General features: G+C 37.5%; 2 protein-coding genes across 2 annotated transcripts; both read left to right on the top strand.

Annotated features, from left to right (window-relative positions):
- Positions 1–2,163: 2,163 nt before the first annotated feature.
- LOC140143646 (arrestin domain-containing protein 3-like) lies at positions 2,164–8,492 on the top strand. Its single transcript, XM_072165462.1, has 4 exons — positions 2,164–2,322; positions 5,811–5,936; positions 7,562–7,797; positions 8,472–8,492. Exons 1-4 carry the CDS (start codon positions 2,193–2,195, stop codon positions 8,490–8,492), a joined length of 513 nt encoding a protein of 170 aa, XP_072021563.1. The 5' UTR covers positions 2,164–2,192.
- Positions 8,493–8,500: 8 nt separating this feature from the next.
- On the top strand, positions 8,501–12,897 carry LOC140143647 (arrestin domain-containing protein 3-like). The gene is made up of 5 exons (XM_072165463.1): positions 8,501–8,558; positions 8,662–8,843; positions 9,199–9,399; positions 11,730–11,862; positions 12,281–12,897. The coding sequence occupies exons 1-5, from the start codon at positions 8,501–8,503 to the stop codon at positions 12,517–12,519; spliced, it is 813 nt and encodes a 270-aa protein (XP_072021564.1). The 3' UTR covers positions 12,520–12,897.
- Positions 12,898–14,664: the final 1,767 nt, after the last annotated feature.

Consider the following 14,664-nt stretch of genomic DNA (forward strand, 5'->3'; position numbering starts at 1 on the left):
GAGAAAAAACTGTTTTGTGAAATTATCGATATCTTGATAACGGGGCGTTAATTTAGACATCTGAATACCTACATTATTTCTCAACATTCTGCCAATTGCTATCCCATTTGATTTTCACTCCAAATTGAAGCTAGTATTGCAAAAAACGAGGTTTTTCCTCCATCACTTCGTTCAAAATTTCAGCGCCGACATGCGTGTTTCAGAGGATGATTTAAGGAAGCCCCATCATGCACTGTAAAAGTGTTATCACTAGTGTTTCAACTGCCACTTTACTTTTCAAATCCCATTGAACTCTGTGCAAAAGATGTTGTTTTAGAATTGCCCGTGTGTCATTATTACTTGGTCGATTTCAGATCTAAAGTGACGTATGCATGAAGGATAATTCACGCCTTCTGTAGATAACATAAAATGTGAAATCGACCAACTTTTAGAAGGTGTTTTTTATTGTAAATATATCTGTCCAAATTCAAATTTAACCATGCACGTGTGTATGCAGTGGGCGGGCAGTGGCGTCATGTTCACTCACACAGCTGTGCTAACCGCAAGACTTGCTGGGAAGTGCTTAAATCATCCTCTGTGCGTGTTTATTCTATGAGCCATTGTGCGGACGCGATTGTAATCATTAAGTAATTGCATCAATACACTGTAAAAACAGTGTTTAGCGATTAAACACGTTTCTAAACACAATTTTGCCACCACTTTGTAAACATGTTTAAAAGCTAAACACCATGTGTCAAATTACTCAACATTGGTCAGTGATGGTGTTTAATTTCTAAACATCTGGCATCCATATTCTAAACATAAAGTTTCTAAACACATTCTTGCCACCACTTTCTAAACACTGTTTTTACAGTGTAGTTACATATCCGCTTCGAGAACAAGAAATTTCGTAAGCTGATGTATGGTCGAGTGGATAGGGCGTTGGACTGGGAATCTGTTATGAACAATTTTTGTGGGTTCGAGCCCGGGGGTTCGAGTCCCCGTGTCTGCCGTGTGGCTGAATTTTCTTTCCTTTTTTTCTCTTTTCTCATTTTTACTTTCTTTCTTTCCTCTTTTCTTTCTCTTTTTCTTTTTTCCTTTTTTTATTTCTTTCTCTCTTTCTTCCTTTCTTTGTCGTTCTTTTTCTTTCTCTCTCTCTCTCTTCTTTCTCTTTTTCACTATTTCTTTATTCTTTCTTGCTCCTTTCTTTTTAGTTTTATTTGATTGATTCGCTGACTGCAGTGAATCGTGATTGATTGTTTTTCACTTTATATAATTCAGAAATTTGTAGGCCTGCTAAGTCTGTCTTTTTGAATATTCTTCCCAAATTCGATTTGCAAATAATTGCTTTTTGATACTGTTGTTGATGTTATATTTAAAATTTATAAAATCCTTATGAAAATTGCCGAAAACGGCTTGTGCCCCTCCCTCGGCATCCGACCCGGCATGCCGCCCCTCATGACACCCCCGCCCGCCCCCGACTCACGAGCTCCGGGCACGAGCTAAGCCAAGTTTCATGTCTTGACCGTGGATCAATATTCTATTGTAAAGTAGGCCTACGTCCCAGTACGCTTGTTCATTGTCTGCATGGCTGTTTCTGTTATGAACTTACGCCCCTCTGAAATCAAGCGCATGAAAAACTCTCGGCTAAGAGTGCACTACACTAAATCCTTCCGCATTTGGTGTAACCCTTCATAGTTCCGGTAAAAAATAGCGCCTATGCGAAATATATCGGCGTCCCAAGGGAACCAAATTTGAGTGACTCTTGGTTGTTTTGATAAAACGATAGAATAGGAGCTCAACATTACAAATCTGTTCAGAAAATGTTCCGAATCGAATGTACATGGGCAATAGGCCCTCGGAACAATATCATGGCCGGAACTGGTAAGGAGGCGAGAGTGTCGGCTGAAATTCGGGATGGCGCTGTTCAGGAGTTCGTATCTTTTAAGCTTGTCTCAACTTGTCCCAAAAAATCATATTTAAATAAAAGTGTAATCTTTATTTAAGACGTTGATTCGATCAAAATATTAAAAATGTTGTTACATGGGGTAGAAAAACAAACTTACTTTCTTGTATTTTCCCGTGTATTTCAATGGGACGATTATTTAGTGGTGTGCGCCCCTAACCTTAATTGACATGATAGGGACAACCCGTGACCATGTACCACAGGCTGTACATATTCGATGCAATGAAAAAATGTCTGGAATTTCATTATGGGGAAACTGAAACTCGTGATTTTTGAAGTAATCATTGAAGACGAAGACGCAGAATTATTTCGACCAGGAGATATAATAAAGGGCTATGTTAGGATAGTATGCTCGGAGCCAAAAAAGGGTATCCGTGGTGAGTTACAGATCTTCAAAAGTGCAGACATTTTATGTACAAAATTAACAACATGATAAGCTTACACAACATGCACAATACATCATCATACATACACATCTTGTAGTATACATGTAGTAGCATGGTAGGGTAAGGGTGCACAACACCAGTGTCCGAAATAAGGAAAATATGGAGGTTGTCCCGAGGACAACTAAAGCATAAATTCTGCTTGTCCTCAAAACATTTTGGTTATCCCAAAAATGTGTCATATTTTATTTTTAGAGGTAAAATATAGTGGTTGTCCACTCCAGCTGGGACGGGAGCTGGGATGTACATAGCTCAATATGTAGGTATGCCAGGTGAATTTAAATTTGCCATCAAACTGCATCATTTTATATATCAAATTAAAGCCCTTGAGTAAAGAAAGCCAAATGTGACCAGTTTTACTCCGAACTAAGTATTTGTTGCAAGTTTGCTGCATTCTGTCATGGGTTAGAACAAATAAAATAAAAAACATGTTTCACGTCCGGATTTTTGAAAAAAAAGGAGGAGGAGGGGGCTTTTTATTTTTTATTTTTATTTCAAAACCAGTGTAAATACCCATAATTAGAGCTGTTTTAGCATACACAATAATGCCTGGAAAAAGGAGGAGGCCTCTTTTTATTTCTTGTTCTGAGAGGTAGTCCCCTCTAATTATCTCAAAACCTTCCAAGTGTTTCTTGTATATTAGCAAGGCTATAGAAAGCATCTCTACTTCCTAGACATATTTTATGAAAAGTTATAAATGAATTTCAAAAAATAAAAAAATAATTGAAGAAACCTTGAAAAATGAAGCGGGAGGGGACGTGAAACATGTTTATTTTTTTATTTGGCCTTATAGGCTTTTCCTATATCACTGATATGTTACTGTACTAATTAAATATTCATTTATGATCAGAAATGTTCTGAAGCTCATATTTCATATTTATTATATGATGAGGAATTCAAATATGCTACTGGCCAATATCACCGTTACGGATGTTACATATACATTAGGGTGGGCCAAAAAACACCTTTTTTCTCGGATCGACTTGGAACTATCGGAGAATTTTACTGGGGCACATAGTAGTATTGTGCTGAAATATCAGTAATATCGGAGCATGTTTCACCCAGGCAGTAGATTTTCACAAAATCCCTACTTTTTTGCTATTTCTTACTGTATAACTCTATATAGAGAAATCAGTAGAAACAATCTGGGAAAGTAGGCATTCAGATGCCATCCTAACCAATATTAAACACTTTGGGTAGTTTGTTTGGACCCTCTAGAACATCACCAAATAGCAAGCCGTCTCCAATTGGTTACCATTATTTTTGCTAAAGACACGCATGTAAGTCAAATATTAATGATATTTGATTTGCTATATTAAGGGGTAGGGGTAGCATTATGGAGAATTTCCCCAGTTCTACTCAGTCAAATTTCCCAAATGCGGTATTGTTGCATAGATATGAACTGCAGCATTGTCAGAAATAAATGCTATATGATTTTCGGTTATTCATATTTTGACCAGAGGTCAAAAGGTCACACAGCCTTGAAAATTACTACAAATCAGGCGTCACATGACCCTTTAACCCCTGGTCATGTCAGAGCTGCTCTAAATTCATATCTCATGTATTGTTTGTACTTTTGCAGTTCATATCCACCCAACAAGACCAAGATTGTGAAATTTGACTCAGTAGAACTGGGGAAATGCTCCATAATGCTACCCCTACCCCTTAATTTAGCAACTCAAATATCATCAATATTTAACTAATACAGGTCTATAGCAAAAAATAATGGTAACCAATTGGAGACTGCTTGCTATTTGGTGATGTTCTGGAGGGTCTAAACAAACTACCCAAATTGTTTAATATTGGCTATGATGCCATCTCAATACCTACTTTTCCCAGGTTGTTTCTACTGATTTCTCTATATAGAGTTATACAGTAAGAAATGGCAAATAAGTAGGGATTTTGTGAAAATCTACTGCCTGGGCGAAACATGCTCCGATCTTACTGATATTTTAGCACAATAGTAGTATGTACCCTAGTAAAATTCTCCGAGAGTTCCAAGTCGATCCGAGAAAAAAGGTGTTTTTTGGCCCACCCTAATATACATGCAACTTGCAACTTTTAAGTGAATAGCACACATGTTTGCTGTTAGGATAACACTTTATTTCTTAGTATGCTACTAGTACACACTCTAATGCAGGGCTCCGCCAAATAGCGGTAGCCAGCATCCACATGTGGCGCCGTGGCTTCAGTGGCGCTGGCGCCCGTTTAGATTTAAAAAATTAATAAATAATGCGATTCCCATGTTATCCTTGTAAAAACAGGCTAAAATAGTACAAAATGTTGCACCAAATGGCGTCATTTGCACCTCAAATTAAAAAAAACCGATAGCTTCAGAGGGGGGAAACCACCTTCTGGACTCCCCCGGCGACTTCGCCGCCATTGAGTGGCGCTTTGCAGTGTTTTTTTTATTTCATGTGGCGCTTCAACAAATCTATTTGAGGAAGCCTGCTCTAATGTTCATTATTATGAAGCAATTTTGTTTTGGCTTTCTTAGTTAATTAGCTACAGAAATTAGAAACAGCGTTCACGGACGTTACTGCGAAAAAGTGCCTGCCTTTTTGACAGATGGTACATATCCTTAAATCTCCATTCAGTTCTGTGTTTTATTTTTTTCTGTTAACTACATTGAGCAAGCCCTGACTCCATTCTATGTAAACATGAAAAGCAAGTTTGAAATTAATACTCCTGTATCGTCCTACACTGTTGATTTAGTGTTACGGACGTTACATTTTATCTCAAATGTAATGTCCGTAACGTTTTTCATGATGAAAAACAACTGTCAAGGTGCTTCCTCAGATTTTTTTCTTTACTATCTTGAAGTAGGTGTGACATCAATCTATGGAGGCATGATTAGCAAGTTTGAAATAAATGCTCCTGTTTTGAGCAATAATGTTCCAAAAATTTTTTACGGACGTTACAAAAAGGCACTTTTGGCATGGAATTGGCCTACTGGTTTTTGTGTGGGGCATGGACGAAAAAAGTTTTGATTGATAATGTCATAAAAATCATACAAATTACAACTTTTGAACACCCTATATCTCAGTTAGGCAACATACATGTAATTCATCATTACAGGTTTGCTTTTTTTGAAAGTCTACAATGTTATTAGCACATCTAAAAAGGTTTCAGCAGAAAAAGTTACCGGTAGTAAGTAAGAGAGGTACACAAGGTACACAGGCTCACCATCCTGCAATAAACACGCCTAGGTCACTTATCTCTGCCAACTGACAAACTTCCACAGCCTGTGCGATGTAAATCATGGCATCTTAATTCCAATGCCTGTCAAGTGTCCAAAAGGTTACTGGTCCCAATTTAATTGGGTTGCCAGTCTCCAGATGAATAAAGTCAAAATTTTCTTAATTTAGATCATAAGTTTAAACTATAGCTTGCAATGTGTTTCCTTGTTTTCCTTCAAACAGGTATCCAGGTTAAATTCAAAGGTAATGCCAGAACTCAATGGTCAGAAGAAGAGAAAGCTGATGATGATGTCAAGTACACATCAAAAGAAAAATACTTTGAAGTCAAAAAACTCCTAGCAGGGAGAGGTAAGTACTTGGTTGACAAATGACTCACTTTACTTGATTGCATCACAGTGTTACATGTACATCTCCATGGTATATTGTTGGGACTATGGTATTTGCCCTGTGCACAGGTCCGCCATCTTGCTACCAAAACAAAGTTCTCCTGCAAATGCATTAACAAAAATGCATTTTTGTTTTTCTCGCTTTTCTAGCAACATGCCAGAAACCTTTTGCAAAGTGTACGCTGTAATCAAAGCACACATTTGATAGGCGTATGCACACGCAACACACACTTTGAAGGTAGAAACTCATTTTGAGATGAGCGTGCGACAATAAAGAGTCCGAACTGTCAACTTGGAATACCCACATGAACACTATATAGCGTAGCCCCATGTGTAATGCTATTAAATCTACCATATCTCTAAACCTGGACTATGATATGAAATAATAAAAATCAAATGTTACAATGATGTATTAAAGTTTTCCCAGGCACTTGACAAATGACAAAATAATCCAAATGTTCTCTATTTTGCTCTCCAAAAGGTCTCAATGAGTAGGCCCTAATACGCAGACATAATCTGGCCTCTTTAAAGCAATAATGTGTAATTTCCATTAAATTGTTTTCCACAAAATGTTAGTTTCCACTATCAAATATGTCCCTTTTTGATATTTTCTAAGCAAACAAACATTATGGATGATAGAGATATTAATTAACAGTAGATCAAATGTCACAGCTGTAGGTCTTGATTCTGCGAAGTAATTTTAATAACAATACCTTTTTGTATAACTTCATGCTAAAAGTGCATTTGAAAGGGGTTGTTATATAAAGTCAAAATTTGTGAGAAAATCTGCAGGAACACAATTAGAAAAGGGGGGATTAATAAGTTATTAGGTCATAATTGTTCAAGGAATTAGAAGATTCTATGATTAGTATGTTTTTCTTTATAGTCAGTGCCACTGACTGACAAGTGGTCTAGTTCATAGACAGTGACGTAACTACTGGGGGGCAGGGAGGGGCAACGTGCCCCGGGCGCTACCCTTTAGGGGGCGCCAAATTGATCAATTCAGTATCGATTCTGCGCCCCTCCAAGCGATGAAAGTCAACATTTTTCAACACAAAATCAATCGAAAGCGCAATTGTTTCAAGAATGGGGGGGGGGGGGGGGCTATGTCACAGCCTGCGTCTAAGATATTCTCGGGTGGGGGTAGGGGCGCCATTTTGGTTTCTTGCCCTGGGCGCTACCAACCCTACTTACGCCACTGTTCATAGACATATGATCTGATTGAACAATTGCATGATTTTGGGTGTTGTCTATCAGGATGTAGACGACCCCACGTCATCATGAGTATTGATAACATGTAACATGCTTGTATAGAGTTGCATATATATAGCGGAAGTATGCATACAATCCTAGTGGGTAATAGTACTCGCACATGTTTGCAGTTGCGAACAAGTTTCGTTCATTATAGAATAAGGGGCGTTTTTATGATGGCAATTTAATTTTTGCTGTACTGTGCCGGTATCCACTACTCAAAATATATCGGACCGGACCTACCTGTCATCTGTCACATGGTAGTGGATTGTAAAAACAAAAATTCTAATTGTATATTCTTTAATTCCATGTGTCCAACCTTCTCTTTTTTCTTAGATGAATCATATGAGGATGCAGATCTGTGCCTGAATACAGGAGAACACAAGTTCCCATTCTCGTTTCACATTCCTCAAATCCCATTACCAGATCCATTTGAAGCAGAATATGGTCATGTCCGATACAAAGTCATGTCCAAAATCGACAGACCGTTTAAGTTTGACCATGTAACACAGAAATTCTTTAGCATAGTTGGAGTGGGATTGGATCTGAACACAATATCAGAGCAAGCAGGAGTAAGTTGATCCTTTTATTTTCTCAACATATATGTTGTATCTTGCTTTAAAAAAAATGTAATGTAATCAGTGCATTCCTCGAAATATAGATTGTGCTTGTTCTTAAAATGTTATAAGTTGTCCCCAAAATGTGTGATATTTTTATGCGCAAAAAATCTAATTTGCCATTCTGATCATGCGGATCTCAATGATCACCCACTGGGTCATGAAAATATTTAGAACAGGGTTCCCACGGTCCTTGAAAGTCCTTGAAAATTGGAATTTTACCTGAAGTATAATTTTGACAAAATTTGGGGAGTGGAGAGGAGCTGTCACTTTCGTTAATACGCAGCTTTTTGTGCTGTGGTAAGTCCTTGAAAATCATGCTTTTGGACCTTGAAAGTCCTTGAAAAGTCCTTGAATTTTAAAGGCTTCAAGGTGTACATGTAGGAACCCTGTTAGAACTGAACATGCTGCTAAAAGTGGACACCATGCTGATATGCCATACAGTGTGCTAGTGGGGATTGGGAAAAAGTAATGAGAAATTTGTAGTTTAAAGTGGGCTGACAACCTGTAAACAACCTGTGGGCTGACAACCTGTAAAGTGTGCTGAGGCTTGTTGTGGATCAACGTCTAGGCGTTGTGCCTGTGCGTAGTGCACTATAAATCATTATACTTTTTACTCTTTTTTATAGGGGGTGTGGGGATGTGTGTGAGACAGGTAATGAGAGATGATAGAAAAATAGTGGGGAGAAGAGAGGAGAAAAGAGAAGAAAGAAAGGGTAAGAAAGAGAGGAAGAAAAAGAGGAGAAAATCAGAGAAATGAGGAAGAAAGAGACATAAAGTAAAGTTGTGTTTATTTTATCATTTTATCATGTACTTTAGACACCTATAAGGATGAAATAGAGAAGCGAATTTGCTGTTTATGCTGTGAGAGCGGACCTATCAGAGTGTCAGCAGAGACAGACAAATGTGGTTATGTACCAGGAGAAGACATCTGGGTGACGGGCTCTGTTGACAACCAAACACGTCTTGCTATTGTATCTTGCAGTGCTAAACTTATGCAGGTAAGTGCAGGGATGTAAGTTTTCTGTACTTTTACAGAATTCAGGTTTTTTTGTAGTCCAGATTTACACAATTTCTTTTATTTTCAGCCCATTTTGGGGCTTTTTATCCAGAATTTACTTGCTTTTTCCCCAATTTTCCGTATTTTTTCTTCAGGGTTACTTACATCCCTTTAAGTGTGCTATTCCATTTGAACTTCTTACCCCCTGTGTCTCCATTACCTCATTCCCAGTTGGACTCTATCCAGGTGGAAAGCTTTGCATGTTTTATGATAAAATCCAGCTTAAAACTTTGGCAATGTAGCATGCACAACCATAACCTAGTGAATTAATATATTCCTTCTTTATTTACACACAGCTGGTGTCATATCGTGCTAGACGTAAGGGTGTTGGAAAAGAGCATGTGAAGAAAGAGAAAAGGAAGATAGCCAGTGTGGAGGGAGAAGGCTGTGATGGAGTCAGTACATTAACATTTGAAGGAAAACCAATCATTGTACCAGCATGTCCTGCATCGGGATTAGTAGGGTGCAGTATCCTGGATATTGAGTACTATGTAGAGGTAAGGGCAGATTCATTTTTAGGTTGTCTGAAGTTAAGTCATGGAAGCATAAGGTTACCTACAGGTCTGATGGCCATGCATTGTGCTTTCACTCGGATGCACACTGATCCAGAACCATTTCAGTTTCTGTTGGCATTATTAAGCAGGGTTTTCTTTAAGTGTTTTTATGCTTTCAATTGTGACTCTTTCCTGTGGTATAACACATTACCCAACTAGGGTTTATTTTTAATTTTAACAATGTGTGAATTGTTGACCTAATTTTTTTTTCACCAAGAATCTAAAAAGAAGGGGTGGGGACCCAAACCAAAAATTTTCAACGCTGATTCCTGCAATTTCATGCTTTCCTAGTATTGTCTAGTATTGATTTGTGGTGAAGGTTCAGAGGCACTAGGATGTTAAAATTAACAGAAACAAGGCCATAATACAATTTTCTGTAGGTGTCTTGTCTTGACAATCATGACAAGCACAGGGTAGCTAGGGCACTTGCTTGATCCTGTGCAATAGTGTGCTCTCAATTTGATATGTACATATATTTAGCCCTGCGTTGTGGTGACATGAAGTAATGGTGATTGCTAATGTCTAATGTACAAAGTTAATTCAATTCCCTGTTCAAGTCAGCTACTAAGCAGTCATGCATGGTGATTGTACTGCAGTGGGGTTTATTTTATCCATAATAAGTAATTTTTCTGTATTATTGGTAAAAACTTAAATTGCCACTTCACAAGCATTAACCCAATATCGTGCATTGTTTGTAATTTTTAGCTCCAATGAGTAATCATGCATGTGCTTGTGTGACGTGTTTACCCCTAAAAAACAACATCTGGTGTATCATGTGTGCCCATCAGCGTGACAAATAGAAAAGTAAGTGCTGAAATGTAATTCTGCAGTGTATATAACCCCCTGAGCACTACCTGCCGATCTAACATTGCCTCTAATTGGTCAATTACATGATATCACCAATCAGAATGGAGCTTTGCAAATAATTCACCGCAATTTTTGTGTGTGGTGAAATTATTCTAACAATGTTGCCGATTGGTCCAATTGATAATGAAAACTTCTTTTTGGCCAATCGGCAGGTAGTTCTCATGGGGTTAAATGTGTTTGCATGAAAAGTTCAGATGCAAAAAAAGATATCCATGCATTTTTCTCAATTTGAGATATTGTCAAATATAACTGGTAAAATATAAAGGAAATAAGAAGAAAATCTGCTACCTTTGACCGTAGCTGCAAATGTTTACCTTGAAATTTAGGGTAGGGTATCAAAACAAGGTAGTATTATACTGTTTAGGGCAGATGTTGGTGGACTTTCCTAAAAAAGTTTGAAAATGGCATTTATCCGGTTCTGCATCTGAGCTTTTCTCAACATACCAAATGTTATTTGTGTAGGTGTTATTCAGTGGTTGTTGTGATTCTTTGTGTATTTGTGATGCAACCTGGTCCACAGGCAGCAGTTGTAAATTCAAGATACAGGCCTATAGTAGCACTGGAGGTGATCGGGGTGGTTGAGGGGTTAAAATGAGTTGTGCATATTATGCTCATATAATAGTGTAAAAAGTATACATAGTCTGTGCGGAAGGTATTGTATTTTAGACACATTTTTATGCCTCCATCTGTGTTATTATGTTTCCTGGTTGTCCATCCATCCGTCTATCACTCCCGTCATTCTGTCCGGGGTTGCAAGTGCTATTTCTCGGAACTTGGAATTATGGTTAGTTGGGTCTACCTCATTTGTACAAAGCAGCCTAGAATGTACATTATAGTATCTACATTTCAATCATTGACCATATCTGAAGTTAATTCACACACTTTTTTCTAATAATTAGTTAATTCATAGCCTATGCTCTATTTCCAAAATTTTGATTGCTTAGACTTGTGCCAAGTCTTTGAACTTTGTACCTGCAATTAAGAAAACATGTAAAATTGCATGGTTTTGGCACTTTTTCCCTTCAAATTGACCAAATGTTAAAATTTGACTTTTATTGCCAGTGAGAACTAACTATTAGGATTTAGCTGTTTCATTTGGCAAATCAAGATACGGTAATATTTTTATAATCCAAAAAATTTAGTGTTGTATTTTTCTGGAAACAGGAGTAGTTGGTTCCACCGCATTTGTAAGTGTTAAAAAGCAGCCTAAATGTACATTATGGTGTCTGCATCGACCATATCTCAAGTTATTTTGCAAGTACCTTTTTCCAAGTTTTTCCTTGGGCTGTATATTATGGTAATCTAGACATAGTAAATATTGACTTGGAAATTTAATTTTTGTTGAAAACTTTTGCCAAAATTGTAATGTAGAATTAAATATTTGATGTATCCTTAATTATTTCCAGTTTGAAGCTGATGTACGAGGGACACCGTTTGATGCTATAGTCAAAATACCCATCGCTATAGGGCACGTGCCCCTCAGTAGTGCCTTCTCACCAGTGACGGACAATGCCAGAGTGATCACCAAACAACCATCATGTAAGTATACTTTTCTTGTTATTGCCAGCTTCATGTAAGGCAGACAAATCACAAACTAGCACTGGAGGTACACTATTACTGTAAAATAGTGTACCTCCAGACTATTGACCCATGCACCCATGAAAACTTTGATTTGAAGTGTGTGCTTATTTGCACTGTGCGAGTAATACATTTTGCCGATAAAGTATGCTATTAAGTGCTCAAAAGGGGCACAAATCTTTGTATTGCTCAAGTGTAAAGATGCAAATTATTGTTTAACATCGGGCTTTTGCCGATTTTATGCCGGAGGTACATATTTTGGTTTCCATGTGTGTGGAAGACTTGCCCAGAGCGTTAAACACAGAATATTCTGACCAATATTCTTAATCAAGACAATAATAATTATTTCCCTTTGTTGTTATTTTCTTTTTTCCAACAGCCATCAATTTAACAATCCCACCATCTTATGAAGTTGCTGTAGGTGGTCTTCAAGAGATACCAAGTAAGAGTGGCTATGATTACACGTTCGGTAAACTTATGTATGCACCAAGATATCCGTATTACAACTTTCATCTTGAGAGTGACGTTGTTGAGCACCCTGGGCATGAGGTACCACAAGGTTTCTATGGGCCATTTGGACCTTCTATGTTTGGACCTGATCCTCACCATTATCCCTAAATAGAGAAATATATATACCGTAAAAACTTGATAGTTAGCATATATGCTAACTATTGAGTGCTTTTGATAACTTGAAATCGTACCAAAATATGGCGCTTTACCAACTGAGCTAATGGGGTTGTGGGTTACTTTACTTTACTTGTTCATATATAACAATGTGTATCAATGATTTGCTCAAAACCCTTTACACTTTTATCATACTCGGCAGTGGGGTTTGACTCCCACCCTTTTTATTTTACCCCCACCCTTTTTATTGAGGCACCCTTTATACTGAAAATTCCTGACCCCCACGCTTTTTACTGAGGCACCCTTTATACTGAAAATTCTTGACCCCCACCACTTTTTGCTTTTTCCGCTATTTGTAAACTGACAAAGTCGCACGCATAATTTGGTTCGAAGTATCAAATGCACGCCGAATTCTGCACCTATTTCACATGTGCGAGTCCGATGTTTTCTCTCCAATAAGTTAATTGATACATTACGTGAACAATGCAAATTATATGTGAAAAACTACTACTGCACTGTAAAATAAGCATTTTAATGAATAACTGTACTTTTATGGTGTTCAAATGTTGTTCTTGTCATGAAACTTGACGTACGATGTGTTCAGCGACTATATCCTACTTCTTCCATGCTGCTTCGTTCAATCAATTATGCATGTTAATGACGTCACTCATATACGATCAATGTAAAGAAAAATAACACGTCATGGAAAATCGGACATTTGCATATGACGTAGGTGTTTTGGCAGCGCTTTCAGGGGAGGATATTGTGTACATTGCACTGGATTCACGTAAACAAGCGCGAGCCTGCATCAAATGGAATTTTATCTTGCGACATAGTGTGCAAGTTTTGGTGATTTTTCTTGGAACTATGATTATTTTATCATTCAATAAAAATATACTGTAAGTTGGAAGAAGCCCCACGCTTTTTATTTTAATCCCACGCTTTATATCAGTCCACGCTTTTTACCCAAAAGTTTAAACCCCCACGCTTTCACCAATTTTCAGAATTTCGAACCGGCACGCATTATAAAGCGTGGACTGCCGAGTGTGTTTATGGATGGTGCACTTCATGTTTTCATGGTTTAAAAGCGCTCAATAGTAAGCACATATGCTAACTATCAAGTTTTTACGGTATTGCAGACTGGAAACCAGATATATATGATAGCTGTCAGGGCTCAAAATATACAGGGGCTAAGGGCCCTAAATGTAACGACATGACTCGGTGTCATTAGCGATCACCCGAGGATTACTTTAATAAGAAACTGTTCAAAATTGCTCTTGTAATGCAAGAAAGTATTTTGAGTACTGGTAGCTGTTGGGCCTTCAGATATGGCTGTTAATTTCATTTGCACTAATGAGGTATGATTTAAACATAATATTTCACTACATCAGGATTCAGAATATGAATACCTGAATACAAAACCCACCCAAGTCCATGGAAAGTGATTTTGAGAAAATTAAAAAACAAACATCATACATCATGCTGTATTTCACATGCTCAATAGATGTATGTAGAGAGTGGATTTTATACATATGATAGGCCTATGTATAAGCAACATTTTCCCATGCTTGGCCAAAGAATGGACTTGGGTGGGTTTTGTATTCATGTATTGATATAATTACAATGATTGATCACAATGTACTTATTAGACTAAATGCCAAGGTGGGTACCTGAAATTGACAAGGGGATATCATCTGTGAACATGAACTTTAAAAAAGCACCATTTTCTTTTAGTTTTTGAGAGCTGTAATTGCCAATATCTCAGAAAAAGCTTGTCTGCATTTCAACTCATTCATATGGTTGATGGTCACATAAGCATTGATCTGAAAATGCACTCTAAAAGTTAATTATCAACATTTCTTGACTCTAAACTCTGCATTTTACAACTCGAACAACACATATGTTCGCAATGCCAGACAGTTTACATAATTTCATACAAAAAAATTTCTCGAAGGACCCTTAATATTATTGTATGATTTATTGAACAAGGATACAGCTTTTTCTCTATATTGTTGTTTTAGTGTTGTGATCTTGAAAATGATCCTTTTACGTAAAGCTTTGTTCACTGATGATAAGTGGCCAACCAGAACTATTTTTATGTATGAGGTTCATTGTTTTTTTAAAGCAGCATGTCGTTGT

The sequence above is a fragment of the Amphiura filiformis genome, unplaced genomic scaffold (genome assembly GCF_039555335.1).
Source record: "Amphiura filiformis unplaced genomic scaffold, Afil_fr2py scaffold_25, whole genome shotgun sequence".
Classification (NCBI taxonomy): Eukaryota; Metazoa; Echinodermata; class Ophiuroidea; order Amphilepidida; family Amphiuridae; genus Amphiura; species Amphiura filiformis.